The sequence below is a fragment of the Schistocerca americana genome, chromosome 5 (assembly GCF_021461395.2).
Source record: "Schistocerca americana isolate TAMUIC-IGC-003095 chromosome 5, iqSchAmer2.1, whole genome shotgun sequence".
Lineage (NCBI taxonomy): Eukaryota > Metazoa > Arthropoda > Insecta > Orthoptera > Acrididae > Schistocerca > Schistocerca americana.
The window spans coordinates 170422296-170443721 of NC_060123.1; the positions used below are offsets into that span (position 1 = coordinate 170422296).

Sequence of the window (21426 nt, forward strand, 5' to 3'; positions counted from 1 at the left end):
TAAATCTAGATTCGATGTTCACAAATTTCTCTTCTTCAGAAAAGCTTTTTTTGCCATTGTCAGTCTACATTTTATATCCTCTCTACTTCGGCCATCGTCAGTTATTTTGCTGCCCAAATTATTCCATTTTCTCATTTTGCTTCGCTTCACGTTTGGTTTCCAAATAACGACATGTTCCAAACAAGCAGATTCACTCGACTGTTCTATCAGTCCCAGCCAGTGTTTCATGCTACAAGATTTCTCCCGTCCCATCTTTATATCTTTGATGTTCCCTACTTCCCCTGAAATCTCGCACGTCCACTAACAAAATTCTTTCATTTTTTTTACTGTGTTATTCTCAGCTTTGAAGACTATAAATGTAGCACTAGTTCTGATTAGAGAAGAGTAGAGGAAGAAAGGAGCCGTAGGCCCAACTGAAGCTACCATACCTGCATTCACCAGCTTCGACTGAGAGAAAGGGTGGACGTCTAAATCAGGACGACCAGAAGGCGATTTGAATCTCTCAGGTTTGATATTTAGATGGTAATTATTCTCATTCCTCATGAAGGAAGAAGCCATGTGCTATGCAGCCAAGTTAGAAATATACCACACGAAGTATTTAGACATACTGAGTCTAGTGAAGGTAGAGCAGCCGTCTAAAGGAAATGGAGGTAATGACAGTGGCGCGTAAAGTGCCCTCCGCCACACACCGTTGGGTGGCTTGCAGAGTAGAAATGTAGATGTAGATGTAAAATGTGTTCTTCACTTATAGAAACACTCATTTGGTTCAAAGTAAGGTATACTGCTTGTGCCAGCGATACTGATGAACACAAATGAAATAAGTTACAAAATAGTCTCAGGTGAAGTGAAACTGACGTCAAGTGTTGAGCAGCAATCTATGATAAGGTCTCGCTAGCACTCAAGACATCAGCACATTTATCGACAGGAAGAACAGAATGGAAATTTAGCAGATAGCGCTCAGGTGCTGAGAGGTGTTGACCAACGTGTGACTTGATTCGATGGTTCTGCAGCAGACATCTGCTTTATGCTTCTCAAGTAACCCAAATGAGCACAAGGAAAAGGCATTGTCCGATGACAAACAGAGATCATCAAAATGGAGAATATGATTATAAAGCTAAGTATAAGTGACGAATCCACTATCTGTTGTTTATCGACCTAATTGCGGATTTGTATCTTGCAAAATGGTTCAAATGGCTCTGAGCACTATGCGACTTAACTTCTGAGGTCATCAGTCCCCTAGAACTTAGAACTACTTAAACCTAACTAACCTAAGAAACTCACACACATCCATGCCCGAGGCAGGATTCGAACCTGTGACCGTAGCCGTAGCGCGATTCCAGACTGTAGCGCCTAGAACCGCTCGGCCACTCCGGCCGGCCTGTATCTTGCACCTCGCAATGTAATTAATTTTAACATGAAGGGACTACAATGTGTCCACACGAGATCAGCAAAAATTTATGTAAACCATTACGATGCCTCAAACAAGAGAAACAATATTGGTCACATTATTAACAGAACGACGTAACATTTCTTAGTAATGCGAAAACTTTTGTTTGTTTCGTACAATGTCTGTACATCACCATACGAAGATTGCCTAAACCAGAAACTTAACGTGGAGAAATAAATCGTTATATAGGGTAAAATCTGAATGGTACTTTTTATCACGATACAAGCCGCGTCAGAGCATTATACCTTCATGCTTTATCTTCTAGACTTCTACATATTACTGTATATCGTATGTGTTTGAAATACCTTCTAATCTGTTGTAAGCTGACGTCAAAGAGTTGTAGGATGGAAGTTACGGCAGTTTTTGACTGATTCATACTGCCCTCAGTTTATCTACATCCTTTCCACTTCAATCATTCCCGTATTCGCAGAAAACGGAATGTTCTTAATCATATGTGCATCGTAGTCGAATCAGTTACTTCACTTGCAAGTCTTGCCTTGCACGGCCAAACTAATAAAACCCAGTTGCTGTAGCACACATTCCACCAACTCGTTTTTCCACACATTTCTTTCTTCATCCACTGCAATGCATCCATGTTCGTACTTTTGTGACTTTGCCTAACTTTGAACTTCTTTCTCTCCAGCACCATGATTAAAGTGCTTTCAGCTTCTTCTTTTCCAGTTTCCCCATTGTCACTGTCTGGTGTTCTTGCGTCATTGCATTTTGCGTTGCACGTTTTACAGTCTCTCCAACCTTTTAAGTCTATGCAAGTATTTCACATAAAGACGTCTCTCACTTGCAGGTAACATTTCCAGAGTTCAATTCCGCCGCTAATTAGACACGATATCTGCTTTATGCCATCACAAGGCAGTGGTAATTTTACATGCGGCACGAATTTGTAATACGTTTGTGTTGAAAGCAAGGGGGGGGGGGGGGGCAAAATAGCTGGTTTAGCCAATTTTAGCATGACGTGGACGAAGACAGTGAAAAATACAATGGCTTCAACAATCACTGCATAACTTACGTTTGTTCGGTTATCATATCGTTCATGGAAAATGTCGGTTTTCTATGGGGCAGCTGCGATTTTGCGCTGAGTTAAACTCAAGGCAGATACGAGCATTTGCCTTGAGTTAAACTCAAGGCAAATGCGAGCATTTGCAGAACAGTGATGAAACATGACCACAGTCTTCTTTTCTATCGATTCCCGGCGCCTACTGCTGCTGGCTACAGTCCCAGAATGTGGAGGCTATCGTTTCCGTTGTAGCAAAGCCTTTATGCAAAATGTCATTCGTCTGAAAGGTGAGAGTTGTTTTCTGAAACATCAATACTTTTCATCTCGCTCATAGTCTACAGTATGAGTTACATTGTCGAATTTCTACAAAAGCTTTAATCTTGCTAGTTTTCCAGTAAAATCCGCTGTTTAAAATTTGCTGTAAATTATTTATCACAACTTTCCAGAATTTTTTTCCATTTTGCAATGCCATACTCAGCTTTCTATGTTTAATGTAGCGAATCAGAGATGCAACACGTCCCAGGGTAGTCTGATCGTGCTCTCTTATCTGTCTATAAAAATTAAACTATGTGTTAATGTTTGTCGATAGCCTGTAAGAGGGCTTGAAATAAAAATATCAACAAAAGTAGGTCTACTCTATTACACACTATGCCATTTGACTACAACAGTAATAGTCAAATCTCGATTTATCGAATCTCTAGGGAAGGCAAATTCATTCGATATACCGAGGGTTCGATATAACGCGGTTTCTGAGATAAAGAAGGTTTACAACCCACAATTCTTTTTATTAATGTACTGTAATTTTTTTGCGTTTGTGTGTGATATAGATATATGTTTAGGTTTGGTAACATAAAAAAGAAATCGGGATAAATTGTTATGCATATTGTTTTATTTCTTCTGAAATAGACAACAACTCATAAGTTTAAAATAAAATACTTTCAATGTGAAAAAAATTAAATTCAATAAAAGAACATGTAGTGTGTAGATTAAAATTTCCATAAATCATTGACTTTAAAAGTAATTGTAATTCTAGCTTGCTTTAAGCTTTTGGTCACCTATAGTCAATTTCATTGCCTATGATTACAATAGCTGAGAACACATTTTCTCTTCCTCCTCATACTTATCCATGTACATTCTGATTGCGACGATAGCCGCTTTTGCCTGCCTGGCCGTCACTGACGCTGCTTCTTCGACCTCCCCCTCCCTCTTTGCCCCATCCTGTTCGCCATAGTTGCCGCCTTCCTCTTCGTTCCCTGTCTTCACGGAGTCAACAATGGCGGCGTCCGTTAGTGATCCTGCTACTGAGACATCGTTGTCCACAGCCACTAAATCTTCAAAACGAACGTGAGCGGTGTTAAAATGAGTCACAACCTTCGTTCATTCAGACCCAGCGATACTGACAAGGGATGCCTTGCCTCCTGTAAGTACTGTACAAAATAAGAACTTGAATCAAAGTTCCCATAAACCTGTGTCAGAATCAAGCTAATATTTTATATTAAACCCATCAGCTGCTCGTTTTTACCTGTCGTCGAACATCCACATGTTTGGAAACGATTGACGATCGTTTGCTCCTTCACTTTGCTCCACGCTTTATCGAGCATTCTCATAGCATCTAAAATGCAGATAGTTGTATTGTTGTCATCATCAATACTGCGGACTATCATTCGGACCACTTCATACCACTAGTTTTCTTTGTCGTTCTTGATTGTTCCTTGATCTAAGGGCTGTAATTTCGATGTAGTATTAGCTGGCACAAAGTGTACTGTCACGGATTTTAGTGGATGGATAGCATTGTGCTCACTGCAGCTGTCCACAAACAACACAACTTTTCGATTTTTAAGTCTTTTTCTATCAAAATCCTTTAACCCGTTGGAAAACACTTTTGAAGTCTTCCATGCTTTTTTGTTCCCAGTGTACTCCACAGGGAACGACTTACACCTAGAAATAACATCGCGGTTTCTTAGGTTTTCCTATCATAATTGGCTTGAGTCTTTCTGTGCTGGTCATATTTGCTGTTACTATAACAGAACAGTAACATGATCTTTGCTTAGCTCGCCCCTGTGACATTTTTTTCCTCAGAAGCTCATACTTTTGTCTGGAAGACACTTGCAAAAACAGTTCAAGTTCACCTGCGTTAAAAACCTCATCCATGTTGTAATCTTGAAGGAGCCTCTGCATTCTCTTCCACTCATGACAAATTTTGTTATCTCACCTTTTGGACCATGTTGTTTCCTCAAATTTTCATCCCATCCGTTACTCACACGAAAGATATCATATCACAATGCTCCTGCAAAATAATCTGCCTTTTCTTTCAAAATAAGTCCACCAATGCCCACATTATTATACGTCTGTTGTTGGAACCACTGCACTAAATTCTCTTCTAAATCTGGAAACTCCGTCTTTAGTTGTCGTTTGCGATCTGTCCCTTCAGATCTGTGGTAATCACACAGTCTTCATTCCTGATTACTGTGGACAGTGTACTTGCCGGAATCCCAGACTCTGCAGCTATGTCTTTCTTTTTTTCACTCCTGCTTTCACTTCATCAATTAACTTTAGCTTTTCAGCGATTGTCGGGTATTTCCGCTTAGGGCCATTGGATGATGCTTACCGCTCACACTAAAGCAAAGCAAACACTTCGATACGTACAGGTAAAATCTGTCCTTCTCAAGGCTTCCAAAAACTTGGATATAACGGCGGGTTTTCTTTGGAATATCAAGTTTTTGGACTTTCAACGGCAGGGAATGAAGAAAAAATTCGATATAGACAGGTTTTCAAACATCGAGGGTCGATATATCGAGGTTTGACTATATACGTGCGCTCTACTCTCGTCGAGGTGAGTTATGAGCATGGAGGTAAAAATATTCTACCTACATGGTTATGGGAGTATATGCGTCGATTAAAATCAAATATGAAGAGCCCTGTTGACATCTTCCCTACCACTGTCGATAACGCTGTGTTGATTTTCTCTGCCTCATGATGACTGGGTGTTGTGTGATGTCCTTAGGTCAGTTAGGTTTAAGTAGTTCTAAGTTCTAGGGGACTGATGACCATAGATGTTAAGTCCTATAGTGCTCAGAGCCATTTGAACCATTTTTGAAATTAAATAAATTGTAGAGTTTCATGCACCTGTGAGTATGGTATGTATGCTGTGCAAAATTCATCGAAGAATCTCTCTAACTTATGAAGAAAAGTGTACGTTTAGTAACAAATGCAGCCATTAGTAAGCGAAAAAATTATTAAATTTCGCACGTAAAAAAAATTTGTTTGTTATGTTTTCGAACTTCCACTGCAATGAGTGTGAATCCTGAATCCTTCCTGGTGATGCTGCCGGCCGGTGTGGGCGAGCGGTTCTAGGCGCTTCAGTCTGGAACTGCGGTCGCAGGTTCGAATCCTACCTCGGGCATGGACGTGTGTGATGTCCTTAGGTTAGTTAGGTTTAAGTAGTTCTAAGTTCTATGGGACTGATGACCATAGATGTTAAGTCCCATAGTGCTCAGAGCCATTTGAACCATTTTTGAACGCTGTGTTTCGTGGAATTAACATGTCAATAAGATTGTTTCAAAGTCAACTACACATAACGTTTCAGCGATGATTACGTATCACATCTGCTCTGTGTCACGGGTTTGATGCACCAACGGGACAGCGTTACGGACATGCTTAGACGCTTTAAGATAGATGTGAAGTATTCTGTAGATACACCAAACAGTGATGTTAGTTAGTTCACATCAGCGGCAGACAGAAATGAGTTAATACTTATGAGTGAAAGTTACTCCATTCCACTGTAGCAGCGCTTTACAGCAACCAGTTTCGAATTTTTTCAGAATAATAACAATCTTGACTGCAAAATTATTTAATAATTGCGACATGTTTCACCCTTTTGGGGCATCATCAGATTGTGTAAAAGTAGCTGTATATGCAACTCATCCGTCATAAAACCATGTAAAACGGAAAGTGGACGCAGCAGTAACTGGATACCAAACAAAAGGTGGACCTTAAGCACACCAGCTGACTCCATACATGGTGGTGTGTGCGGCTCATACCGCGTTTATTTTGTAAGCGTAGCCCTATTTTGTACTGCTATGACAGAGTCAGCTGTTGTTCTCAAGATCCACATTGCACTGTATATGTTTTTATGACGGATAGATTACATATCCAGTTACTATGGCGTACATTCTCCATTTTATATCGCTTTATGGCGGATAGGTTGCATATCCAGCTGCTTGCACGCAATCTGATGATGTCTCGAAAGGGTGAAACATATCAATGATGTTAAATGATTTGGCAACCAAGACCGTTTTTGTTCTGAAGCCGATCAGTGACATTTGATTTCTATTGATTCACGTAGTCCCGTCAGCAATCTAAATAACTCACGCTATGGAGACGGAAGTAGGGTATATGGCTTACACTATATTCCATAAGATGAGTTAGCGATGTACAGTACGCGGAGTTTGACCACCCAGACAGGCAACGCCTCAAAAAAATGGTTCAAATGGCTCTGAGCACTATGGGACTCAACTGCTGAGGTCATTAGTCCCCTAGAACTTAGAACTAGTTAAACCTAACTAACCTAAGGACGTCACAAACATCCATGCCCGAGGCAGGATTCGAACCTGCGACCGTAGCGGTCTTGCGGTTCCAGACTGCAGCGCCTTTAACCGCACGGCCACTTCGGCCGGCTGAGCACTATGGGACTTAACATCTGTGGTCATCAGTCCCCTAGAACTTAGAACTACTTAAACCTAACTAACCTAAGGACATCACACACATCCTTGCCCGAGGCAGGATTCGAACCTGCGACGTAGCAGTCGCGCGGTTCCGGACTGAGCGCCTGAACGGTAACGCCTCGTAGTCAATTTAAAAAACAGTGCCGAAGAAGGCAGTAACAGAAGTCGGCATGGCACAAACAAGTAGCTTTCCCCTGCCTCCCTTTGTTGCATGGTACCGCAGCGTAGAAGGGAGGATGACACAGGAATGAAACCTGCACTCCATAACTGAGTGCCTTATTTTGCGCTGTCTCATTGCTTTCCTGAGAGACACTGTGTATTGATAGCGGTGTTGTTAAAACTTCTATAAGTGGGACTCGTAATCCTCAGAAAAAAGCTAATAAATGTGTGATGTCCTGGCCACTTAGGACATTCTGAGCGTGATGGGTAGAACTCCTATATCTCTCTCTCTCTCTCTCATTCCTTATATGTCTCTCTGGGTCGTGCGTAGGTATTCTCAGTGTTTCTATATGTACAGCACTACTACAAAAAAAGGTAGGCTTTCAAACAAATTTACCTACAAAATATATAGGTTGATACTTAGAGAGAATGTAGCAGCAACCAGCCACTTTTCATTATGTTATTTATTACATTACAGCGTTGACTGCTTGTGGTTACGCAGTAGTGAAGACTATACGAAGCTCTTTTTTGATTAATATGTACAAACATAATGTAAAGCACCATACACACACCAAGAACACGGCTATGGTCTCAAAATGTCAGTTTTCGACATAGATTTAAGTGTTAGGAAGTCGTTTCTGAAAGTATTTGTATGGAGTGTAGCCATGTATGGAAGTGAAACATGGATAATAAATAGTTTGGACAGGAAGAGAATTGAAGCTTTCGAAATGTGGTGCTACAGAATAATGCTGAAGATTAGATGGGTAGATCACATAACTAATGAGGAGGTATTGAATAGAATTGGGGAGAAGAGGAGTTTGTGGCACAACTTGACGAGAAGAAGGGACCGGTTGGTAGCACATGTTCTGAGGCTCAAGGGATCACAAACTTGGCATTGGAGGGCAGCGTAGAGGGTAAAAATCGTAGAGGGAGACCAAGAGATGACTACAGTAAGCAGATTCAGAAGGATGTAGGTTGCAGTAGGTACCGGGAGATGAAGAAACTTGCACAGGATAGGGTAGCATGGAGAGCTGCATCAAACCAGTCTCAGGACTGAAGACCACAACAACAACAACATGTAGTGGGTAGTTATCATTTCTCTGGAATACAATGCGTTTATTGTGTCTCCTACAAAATTAGTCGTTTGGAGATGACACTTGTGCAAAGTTACCAACTTTGACGTATAAAAATACGCCATTTTAGTACCTTACTCCCACCTGCCCCCATGGCAAATTTCTCTGGACACATCTGGTTGAAAGGTTTATTTTATTAGCTGTTCGGCAGTTACAAATGATGACCCAACACGCAGTTTCGAAAGGAACGTTCGCTTTCATAGACAAAGGCTATTCTGTCAGAATAATTATTATTATTGCGAATGGCAGTTCTGCACACAATGCACAAGGATAAATTAATCCTGCTTCAGTCAGAAAAGTTCCAGGACTTTTTTTAAATTACAAGTAATGATCCCACCTCCTGTCGAAGTAGTCCCCTTGGCTATCTGTACACAGTTGCCAACGTTTCTGGAGGTCTTGAAAGCGAGCAGGAAAATTTTCAACTGCGATGCTTGTCAGCTCATTTTACCGGCCCGTTGGTTGACTATGACATCTTGAAGAAGCTTTTCTTTCTGTCGCCTTTTCACTCGCGGAAACTAGAAAAAAACTGCAAGGCGAGAGGTCAGGCAAATATGGCGGATGTGAGACGCCTTTAACAGAATGTCTGGCCAGAGACACGGTAACAGATAAAACAGTATGCGGTCTTGCATTGTTAGCAGCAAGAACCAGTCCTGAGAATGCCACAAATGATGGCAGCGACGTCGAGTTGCTTGTCGGAAACGTTCAAGACTTCGATGTAAAGAGTTTGGTTCACTGTTTTACCTGGAGAAACATACTCATGAGGAAGTACTCATTTACTGTCAAAGGGTGCGATCAACATCGTCTTTGTTTTCGAACGTTGTCCTTTGACTTTTTTCGAAGCTGGTGATCCAGGACTCCGCCATCCAGCACTTTGACGCTTCATACTGGTAGATCCAAGTTTCATGCCCAGGAATAATCTTTGACATAAATGTGGGACCACGCCTGGCTCTGCCCAGTAGTTTAGCAGAAATTCTTGGTCTTTCCTCTTTCTGCTTGTCTGTTAGTTTGTAAGGGACGTGTTTTGCATTAAGTTTCCGTTTTACTACATCTTTTGACACATCATAATTCAAGTAAAGTTCTTCTGATACCTAAAGCACAATTAAATGACGGTCTTCTTGCAATAACTGGCTTACACGCTCCACGTTTGCATCCGTATGTGCTGTAGACGGGCGAGCAGCTCTGGGCCGTCTTTCACTGAATCTCTGCTGCCACGAAACATTCTGCGCCACACGAAATCACGACTTCTTCAAAGTGCCTGGCCTACAAATGCTTGCTTAATCACTGTTGGCGTTTCACTAGGTGTTTCCCGAGCTTAACGCAGAGCTTAACGTTCACTCTTTGCTCACAATCAACATCCATCATGTCACTGTAACTCGCGCGCCGAACCAAGCACAGACCTTCCACCTTGTGAGTTTGTGCGGGAACATGTTGTTGTTGTTGTGGTCTTCTGAGACTGGTTTGATGCAGCTCTCCATGCTACTCTATCCTGTGCAAGCTTCTTCATCTCCCAGTACTTACTGCAACCTACATCCTTCTGAATCTGCTTAGTGTATTCATCTCTTGGTCTCCCTCTGCGATTTTTACCCTCCACGCTGCCCTCCAATACTAAATTGGTGATCCCTTGATGCCTCAGAACATATCCTACCAACCGATCCCTTCTTCTAATCAAGTTGTGCCACAAACTTCTCTTCTCCCCAATCCTCTTCAACACTTCCTCATTAGTTATGTGATCTACCTATCTAATCTTCAGCATTCTTCTGTAGCACCACATTTCGAAAGCTTCTATTCTCTTCTTGTCCAAACTATTTATCATCCATGTCATCAGTTATTTTGTTCCCCAAATAGCAAAACTCCTTTACTACATTAAGTGTCCCATTTCCTAATGTAATTCCCTCAGCATCACCCGACTTAATTCGACTACATTCCATTATCCTCGTTTTGCTTTTGTTGATGTTCATCTTATACCCTCCTTTCAAGACACTATCCATTCCGTTCAACTGCTCTTCCAAGTCCTTTGCTGTCTCGGACAGAATTACAATGTCATCGGCGAACGTCACAGTTTTTATTTCTTCTCCATGGATTTTAATACCTACTCCGAACTTTTCTTTTGTTTCCTTTATTGCTTGCTCAATATACAGATTGAATAACATCGGGGATAGGCTACAACCCTGTCTCACTCCCTTCCCAACCACTGCTTCCCTTTCATCTCCCTCGACTCTTATAACTGCCATCTGGTCTCGCCTGCATATGCTTGCTTTATCATTGTCGACGTTTCACTAGGTGTTTTCCGAGGTTAACGCAAAACTTAACGTTCACTCTTTGCTCACAATCAGGATCCATTATGTCACTGTAACTCACACGCCGACCCAAGCACAGGCCTGCCACCTTGTGAGTTTGTGTGGGAACTTGTTGTTGTTGTGGTCTTCAGTCCTGAGACTGGTTTGATGCAGCTCTCCATGCTACTCTATCCTGTGCAAACTTCTTCATCTCCCAGTACTTACTGCAACCTACATCCTTCTGAATCTATTTAGTGTATTCATCTCTTGGTCTCCCTCTACGATTTTTACCCTCCACGCTGCTCTCCAATGCTAATTTTGTGATCCCCTGATACCTCAGAACATGTCCTACCAACCGGTCCCTTCTTCTTGTCAAGTTGTGCCACAAACTCCTCCCCAATTCTATTCAATACCTCCTCATTAGTTATGTGATCTACCCATCTAATCTTCTGCATTCTTCTGTAGCCAAGGTCATTTCAAGGATGCACACATAACAGGTTACATAAAAACAACATTTATTGCTTTTTAGTATTGCAAACACAGGAAAAAGTCATGGAACTTGTCTTACAAAGGGAATACAGGGTGTTACAAAAAGGTACGGTCAAACTTTCAGGAAACATTCCTCACACACAAATAAAGAAAAGATGTTGTGTGGACATGTGTCCGGAAACGCTTAATTTCCATGTTAGAGCTCATTTTAGTTTCGTCAGTATGTACTGTACTTCCTCAATTCACCGCCAGTTGGCCCAATTGAAGGAAGCTAATGTTGACTTCGGTGCTTGTGTTGACATGCGACTCATTGCTCTACAGTACTAGCATCAAGCACATCAGTACGTAGCATCAACAGGTTAGTGTTCATCACGATCGTTGTTTTGCAGTCAGTGCAATGTTTACAAATGCGGAGTTGGCAGATGCCCATTTGATGTATGGATTAGCACGGGGCAATAGCCGTGGCGCGGTACGTTTGTATCGACACAGATTTCCAGAACGAAGGTGTCCCGACAGGAAGACGTTCGAAACAATTTATCGGCGTCTTAGAGAGCACGGAACATTCCAGTCTATGACTCGCGACTGGGGAAGACCTAGAACGACGAGGACACCTGCAATGGACCAGGCAATTCTTCTTGCAGTTGACGATAATCCTAATGGTAGCGTCAGAGAAGTTGCTGCTGTACAAGGTAACGTTGACCACGTCACTGTATGGAGAGTGCTACGGGAGAACCAATTGTTTCCGTACCATGTACAGCGTGTGCAGGCACTATCAGCAGCTGATTGGTCTCCACGGGTACACTTCTGCTGAATGGTTCATCCAACAATGTGTCAATCCTCATTTCAGTGCAAATGTTCTCTTTACGGATGAGGCTTCATTCCAACGTGATCAAATTTTAAATTTTCACAATCAACATGTGTGGGCTGACGAGAATCCGCACGCAATTGCGCAATCACGTCATCAACACAGATTTTCTGTGAACGTTTGGGCAGGCATTGTTGGTGATGTCTTGATTGGGCCCCATGTTCTTCCACCTACACTCAATGGAGCACGTTATAATGATTTCATACGGGATACTATACCTGTGCTGCTAGAACATGTGCCTTTACAAGTACGACACAACATGTGGTTCATGCACGATGGAGCTCCTGCACATTTCAGTCGAAGTGTTCGTACGCTTCTCAACAACAGATTCGCTGACCAATGGATTGGTAGAGGCGGACCAATTCCATGGCCTCCACGCTCTCCTGACCTCAACCCTCTTCACTTTCATTTATGGGGGCATTTGAATGCTCTTGTCTACGCAACCCCGGTACCAAATGTAGAGACTCTTCGTGCTCATATTGTGGACGGCTGTGATACAATACGCCATTCTCCAGGGCTGCATCAGCACATCAGGGATTCCATGCGACGGAGGGTGGATGCATGTATCCTCGCTAACGGAGGACATTTTGAACATTTCCTGTAACAAAGTGTTTGAAGTCACGCTGGTACGTTCTGTTGCTGTGTGTTTCCATTCCATGATTAATGTGATTTGAAGAGAAGTAATAAAATGAGCTCTAACATGGAAAGTAAGCGTTTCCGGACACATGTCCACATAACATATTTTCTTTCTTTGTGTGAGAGGAATGTTTTCTGAAAGTTTGGCCGTACCTTTTTGTAACACCCTGTATATGAAACGAGATTTGGAGGAGTTTTGCGTTCACGAAATGTATAATTGAAATTTGTGCACGCAGGCGGCCTCGACGTCGTGGATGTACAACTTCAACCTGCTGGCGGGCTACAGCCCCAAGTACCTGCAGACGACGAAGGAGGTGCCGCTGAGCCTGGCGCGCCAGCGCTACCCGCGACCGTCGCTCGCCGAGCTGCGCGCCGCCCTCAACAAGTCCGTGTCCTTCCTTATCGTGCGGCATCCGCTGCAGCGGCTGCTTTCCGCCTACCGCGACAAGCTAGAGAACGCGCTGCCGCACACGTTCCACCAGAGAATGGGCGCGCAGATTGTCCGTAAATACAGGAAAGGACCTCCAAAGGTACGAGAGAGAGAGAGGCGATAAATTTCATGTTTAAGGCATGTACTTGCTGAGGCGCCTAACGCTTTTTTCACATCAAATAAGTTTGAGTTAAAATCCACTCTTTCCACCAAGACGAAGCCAGAGACTCGTTGAACAAAGACACATCCGTTTTAACAACTTCACACGTATTAACTTCTTTTAGTGATATTTTTTCGCCGGAATAACACATTTGTATGAGACAATCTCAGCGCTACAGCTCTTCAGTGGTGCAAAGGTACAAAGCTGCAAAAACGCGTTGGTTTTTGTTTCATGAGGCCTTGCTCACTAATTGTCAATGTGGAAAGAGACTACATACGAACCAGTAAAAGGTTATTTGAGGAAGATTACAATACCATTGTATCACAGTTGGAATCAGTTAATTCGTACAGATAACCAGGTGTAACAATTCATAGGAACACGTAAGTTCAGTCTTAGATAAAACAGACTGCACACTTCAGCTCATCACTCTACAAAGACGATTGCTACAAAACATCAATTGTATTTTTAATGCCTAAAGATGGATAATAAAATAAATAAATAAATAAATTATCCAACGTAGACTACTGCACAAGTCTGTTGGACCCATCCCAAATAGAGCCAACAGGCAATATCTAAAGTATACAAAAAAAAGGAGCACAAATAGTCCAGGTTTGACAGACATTTGGGAGAGCATCAGAAATACTAAAAAACAAGAGCTTCTAGACGTCTGAAGGTATACATCAACTACTATTCACAAGGCTATTTTTGTGGTTTCAAGAACCAGCATTAAGTGAAGAATTTGTGAATATATAACCCCTTACATATCGCATTTCATCCACTCACACTGTAGGGAAGTGAATCTTAATGCTTAGCCTCCACCATTGAAGAAGGGACATTTCTGAAATGATGGAGCCTATGAAGTGTCCGCTTGTTCATGAGTTCAACTTGTACAATAATTCTAAAAATGGCAGCATTGAAAAGTGAAAGAGCCATCAAAGCACCCAAGCATGTGGATAATGTGCAACCAGAAAAGAGGGCAGGTCACTCCTGTTTTATCCTTCTCATAAAGAAGTGGTTAGTTGGTTGATGTGGGGTAGGGGACCAAACAATGAGGTCATTGGTCCCATCGAATTAGGGAAGGATGGGGAAGGAAATTGGTCATGCCATTTCAAAGGAACCATCCTGGCATTTGCCTGGAATGATTTAGGGAAATCGCAGAAAACCTAAATAAAGATGGCCAGATGTGAATTTGAACTGTTGTCCTCCCGAATGCGAGTCCAGTGTGCTGACCACTGCACAACCTTGCTCAGTGTAAAGAAGTGATTCACAGAATTGCACACTGGTATTGCTAATGTCTATCAATTAAAGAGTACTAAAGAACATTCCACTTCCTCTTATGTTACTGGAGCATCTCTCAAAAGAATAAATAAAATAAAATAAAAAATAGCACAGATCAGGAAAAACATTGATATGAAATGCACCTTACTCTGCTCACAAACAATATCTTGCAAATAGTAGACTTAAGTGAACACATAGATTCCATACATCTGCTGTTTTAGAAGTTGTGTGACATGGCACCATATTGTCAACTGATACTGAATATAGGAGTATATCGTGTGTCTTTACAGGTATGGGACTGCATTGAAAGAATTCTGACTAATAAGGTCTAGCACATTAAACTCGGTGCCAAATGTTTAGTACAAATAAAAGTAATAGTGTGTGTATCCCAATGAGGCATGAAAGTCCACTAATGTTTCCAGTAACACACATGATTTATCAGGTAAGGTCAACACAGTATCAACAGTCTGCTGATGAACCTGTCTACTGGAAAGTGAGCTTAGTGGGGAGTAGCAGTTTCAGACATCAGTGAAGACAATTATTCTTTGGTCAACCGACAGAGAGGTGTTTGCTCGTTTATTCTTTGTAAGTTTGTTATTGAGTTAGTTCTCTGTTTATTGGCTGTCAAGTGATAATTTGCCATTGTAATCAGTAAAATGAATAGTTATTGTGAGCTATTCTGTGAGCGTCTGCTTTGTAGTCTACACTAACAGTAATATCTATAAAAAGGTGACCCTGAAAGCACAAAAGGAAACAGCAAATTCAAGTACAGTGCAGAGCAAGATAGTGACTTTGTGTTACGATGATGGTGCAGGCCAGGTGTAAGAACACCTTTCAGACTTGCTAGACTTGTACCAAAGAGACAGATTAGGGACCTACAGATTCATCAAATAGACATGGAGAGTTGTGTCAACAAGCTCTATTGATGGCAGATGAAGGAACTGTGGAGTCTAACGCATCCCCAAGCCAACCATGAAAACACAAGTGCTGAAAGCAGTTAATAGGCTAGACCAGTGATCATCAAATTTTTTTGCTCAGTGACAATACTGACATTGTGGAGTAGCATCTTGAGCTGCTTATGTACTGATATTATTATTAATCACACTACCCTCAATTTCAGCCTCAACATTCCCTTTGTGGGAACAACAACAGAGCCACATCACCACCACAGCTTTCTTCCAAGAGCACTGACATGGCACGTGTTTACAGACAACAGTCAGATTAATATCATGTGAACAACTCATTGCACTAGCGCTGACCTCTTGTGGTCAAACCACCCTCCTAATTTGATATTCCCAGAAAGGTTACAGCTGTATCATAGTTTGTGGTAGCAGGAAATCACATATTGCACATATCGATCTTGGGTCAGTCCTTACAGCATTCTGGCAACCAGTAGGTTGCACCTGACCCCACCCTCACCACCCCACTCCCTCCCAGGAGTCGTGATAACATTAAATGGGGGTCATGAGCTTACTGAAAAGAAAAGAAAATGTGAGTTAAAAAAGTAATTAATACATTTGAAAGGAAAGCAAAGCAGAACACATTTTGACATGATAAAAAGTTAAAATTCTCATTTACTCTGATATGCACTTGTAAATAGGACTGTATGAATACTGCACTATGCATTAATAATCAACTTTTCAGCACTAAATTAAAATAAGTTTGGTAATTATTAGTGAATCTCTTGAACCTGACTTGCAGAGTAAAGTTTTTCAAAGTAGTGTTTAATATTAGAAATAGACACTCTGAGTTCTTTTTCTATGTTCACTGACATCTATGTTTTGTCTTCAAAGCAACCAATGCATAAAAACCAGTTTGGTACAGATAGGATGTTGAAAATGCAAGTATTTTGCAAAATTCTTTTATTTTAAAGGCAGAAAACTCATCATCCACCCTTTCCTGAAATTCAAAGAATGATTTATTATTAAATTGTCTTTTGATTTCGCCACTTGCTGTGGCATATATATGAGGAATGGGATGATGGGCAAGATGTGGGAGGGGGGGGGGGGGGGGGGGAGATGAAAATTATGACAAAATTTTGTTTCAACTACTGAAATGTGGAGAAATTCTTGTCTAGATAGTTCACATCCACTGATGCAAAGTGACACTTTTTGATTTTTAATGTTAAGCATGCCACACATATACTCATAAAAAGTTCTTCTAACCACTGTGTGTCCTCCTTCAGATCCTTAGAAAAAGTAATAATATCATAGAAGTACACCATCACTGATATGTCTTCAAGCCTCTCAAAACCCTATCTAATATCACTTAAATGTGGCTGGTGCTTTCTTAAGCACAGAAGGCACCCATTGGTAGCTGTAACGACATCAGCGGATGGTAAATGTGGTCTTTGACTGGTCTTCTGGCACTACTTTCAACTGGTGGTAACAATGTTTTGCAACCATGATTGAAAAATAGTACTGAACTAATGATAGTTGCAACAGAACCTGTATTTCTTCATCCTGTCTGATGGTTTCTTAAGCACAATGATAACCAATTCTCCCCAGATGCTATTACTTTCTTCAATAGTGGCATCATCCACGTTCTGAACGATACATTTCTCCCTTATTGATTTCAAAAGATGAGGTCTTCTACATACTTTCCAGTAAAACTGAGATTTGTCCCTGTTAGATTTGTGTTTTGCAGTAGGTGTCACCAGCAATGGTCTACTAGGATTGAAAAAATTTGCAAACTTTACTAATAGTTTCTCCTCAGCTACCACATCTCCTCTCTTCAAATATCTACTTTCTCATGTAATGCACATATATTGATGGTTTCCTTATGGCAGCCTTTTTTTTATTTATGCGTGGATATGAAATACAAAAGTAATCACAGCACAACCACAGGGTGTGGTGGAGGGTGAGTGTTTTACTTATGGAGAAGGAACCATTTACACTTTGACTTCTTAACATGGTGGTGGCACGAGTACCAAAAAAGAAGTCATGATGACAGTGACTGTTGTTCCAAAAAAGAAAAACAAAAGAAGATTGTACAGAATTACTTCATTACTTACTAATTTACTTCTTGACTTTGCTCTGACTGGCATTGATTTTGGTTATTAAGAGCTTAAATTTGAATATTTAATTGATATGTTGAAAGTGTTATGAGAACTGTTAAACACAAAAGGATTTTGAAAAGAAGTGGTTATATGATTTGGTAGCTAGTGGGTAGCAAATATAATTTTCCATTATCACAACACTTCCTGCTGTGGGTAAGAAGTTCATTATAGCTATGAGTGACACTGCATTGCAGGGCTACAACTTCAAGGAGTGACATGAGATACAGTAAGACAAGATTTAAAAGTAAAACTGATTATAAACTTATGACTGGCAGATCACATTCACAGAACTGTGCCCAAGTTAAGTACTCCTCAGGAATGAAAACGAGCAGTAACATTTCAAACAATATATTCTTCATTCCCTTCTTACACACAAATGATGCTCTTATGTAGACAACAGTGAGAAGTATCTAAATAGCTCTACTACACACAAAATATTACTTGGTAGGTCAGAACACACACTCACTCAAAATGGTTTCCCAGTTCCTGTCAGCGATCTGTAAGGCAACCTGAGCCTCAATGACTGTGTACACAGTTTAATCAGTCCTAACCTCATGACAGCAGAACTTTGTGACATTGTATCATTTGCAGCAGTCTCTCCCAGTTGGAAAATGTTGCACAGAGTTTGACAGTCTGTTATATTTAAGAAATATGACCTCAGGATTGTGCAAAAACCTTCACCTACATGGGACAACACTTACATATTTTCTTGAAAATGATTCACTCCCATATGAAACCTGAGCAGTGTTGAACCTTGTGTTTCCATATCATTGCCCCCTATCCTGCATCGTCTATAACACAGAGAATTCAGTCTTTCTTAGCCAAGAGGCCCAGAGTTGCCACCAAATGTGAGCCCTCATGTCCAAAAACTTTGGTTCTGTTCCATTTATTACACCAGCTATGCCACACTCTATCTCTGCATATGTATTCATAACATTTAATTTTAATGGGAAAGCGATCTGGCAGTTCTGCAGCCCCCATTAAGCTTTAAGGCCCCCTATGATGCCCACATCCATTCTGTTTCCTGTTCCTACACAACAAAATGCAGTGTCCTACCACTCTGCACTTGAGTATTGAGGTGGCATTGCTTCCAAATGTAGACCAAATGGTCAAATCTATAAATTTTACCTCCATAGAAAAAATGCTTCACTTCTCCTGCACTCACATTATTATTGCAGCAGCCAAATCCTTTGAGTCTTCCATCTGTACTTTCCTCACCATAGCTGGTGTAAGTCCCACAACAACAACAATTAAAAAAAAAATCTGATGCCCTGGGAGCCTCCTGCAGGATAATGTAGGCTTCTCGTTTCCTGTTAACCTGTACATTCAGCTTTTGTGATACTCCACTGAGTGCTTCTGGAAGAATTTGGTACTGTTCTGATTGCAGTAGTACCTAGTAAGCCCATTCTTAAGTTGCTCAAATACATGTATTTTATTCAACACATCAGGGTACATTAAGTATGTTTTTGCCTCTCCCACTAAGTGTAATTTGGCCTTCTATAACCATACTTCATCTTTCCAGTTGCCCAGAGCTGCAGCAACTTCCAAATCATCTATGAATGTTGACACATTCTCAATTGCCTTGCCCAAAAAAAAAATGTAAACAGAATAGCCACAGTCAAATCCAATAAAGGAGTGAATACACTTGATCAAGCTTTTGTTTCCTCTACTTCCGCTATCTTTTGTTGCATAAACATGTTATCTGTCATCAAAGTATCTGCTCATTTTTGCAAAGCAGCATTGTTCTACTTGACTGAGCTACCTATTTCACCAAAAGATTCAATCACTTCCTGAATCATCATCACTTGTGTTTGTGACCCTGACATCTGTGAAAGCTTTACCCACCAATAAATACAATGCCACAAAGAACACACAAGAGAATGTGGAAAGCCACTACAGGCACCCAAACATAAAAACAGGAAATGCACTCAATTCTTCAATCACATCATCACCCATCTCAACAATGAATACCAATGTACTTCATGCCCATAGCATTGACACCTACTACATGTCACAATTACTGACTGAGTCAAGGCAACTCATGGCCTGACAGATTACACTGCTTGCATCTCACTGTCCATAAACAGTCTTCTCTACTGTTACCCTTCTGCACTCAAAAACAGCATTTGCATACTTGCATATCAGTCAGTTCACCCTGCTGTGTTTGTGCACAGGAACAAAAGATGTCAGGAAGAACAAGTACACTCACAGCAGGAACTGACAATGATGTCGCAATGGGACTGTCCTCTTGACAAATGGCTGTTCAGATTTAGTCAGGATGTAACCCCTATGATGACAGGTGAACTGGCTGATGGCAAACCACAATGGAGCACCATCTCCTAGTCGAGACATGGACTTCAGTTGCAGAGGTGACTGGAATTGTAATCAAACCATCAGTAAAACATCCCTGGTTATATTAATTCTTTATTCATGTTAATTACAAGGATGGAGCCATAGTCACAGAGTAGGTTATTGGCCTCGGTGACATAGGTGGCCATGAGCAAGTGGCATGTTGGTGTCAGCATTTCACCCACCCAGCAGGCAATGCATGGGGGCAGCCATAGCTGCTGACATCCGTGAAGCTGAGGAAGTCTGACAAAAGTGCCACACTGTCAGTGCTGGATGACAGCAGTCACTGCTGGTGGCTCCGGTGCTCTGTGGTTGGCAATGACAACACACAGGAATAGACAGTGTTTAAACTGTGATGCCCATTATGACCAAAGATGGTGGCATGTGCATGCCTCAGTTATAATCAGCAACAATGTAGGCTCATTCAGGCCAGGTGAGAGTGACAGTGTAGTTGGGTAGCAAGCTGGCCTAGGCTTGAACTCACAACCCACCAGGTAGGTGACCAGCAACAGATGGATGCTATGCAGCAGGTGACCAAGTGGAGTGGAGGCAGCAAGATGACTGCACACAAAGCTCATCTGAAGCGGGAGCCTGCAGCTACTGGCACAGAGCCTGTGGATGACAGATGGCTGCATCATCTTGTTTGCAACTGATCTCTGTCTTGTAGTCGTCAGCTGGCACACACTGCTTCACCAGTGTACTGAAGCACCTGGACATTCATTAATATAATGAACATCTGAGGAAGAGGATCTGATTTGAAGAGTTTATATGTGAGCTAGCTGGTTAGTATTTCTCCAGTGGCAGCGCTCCCACCCAGGTACTCAGAGCAGAATGTTGCCACTGAGACACAATTAATTAATTTGCTCAGGTTTTCTTGTTTGGTCAGCTACTCATGAGAGCTGTAAAATTTCTCAACTTTGCATTTGAGAGGTACTGGCTGATGTGCCAAATGAACAGCAGGTATCCATATTAGTGCCAGCCTAGAACATGATTTTGATTTTTCACATTGTGTACTATTCAATACAGTAAAAATTTCTCATTCTAGTAAATTATTATAGTGTTAAAGAAAAGTATAGTTCAGTTCATTGTTAAAAAACACAAGAATTTGTAATAAATTTCTTCCTATGTCTTCACTACAAGATCTTTCCTCTTTTTAATTTCCACTAGCTCATCCTGTATTAGTACAATTGGTGCTTATTACATTTTACGACATGGCAAAGATCTCTCTTTTAAAAACAGATACATGTTTTTGTGCATTCTTACAGGAAAAAATGTTGTCTTAAGAAACAGCATGACTTCAATTTACTAAGAAGTACAATGTAAAATTTTCCATGTATCTGCACACACAAAGAAATAAGTGATGCTAACACTTATCTATTATTCCAGATGCTCTGTTAATAAAATGTACAA

At 41.2% G+C, this 21426-nt stretch overlaps 1 protein-coding gene across 1 annotated transcript in view; it reads left to right on the forward strand.

Annotated features, from left to right (window-relative positions):
* LOC124616250 (carbohydrate sulfotransferase 11-like) overlaps positions 1–21426 on the forward strand; it is a 338922-nt gene that overhangs the window by 308396 nt on the left and 9100 nt on the right. The window contains exon 5 of the mRNA XM_047144554.1: positions 12978–13271. Coding sequence (XP_047000510.1) covers positions 12978–13271 — 294 coding nt within the window. The remainder of the gene's footprint in view (positions 1–12977; positions 13272–21426) is intronic.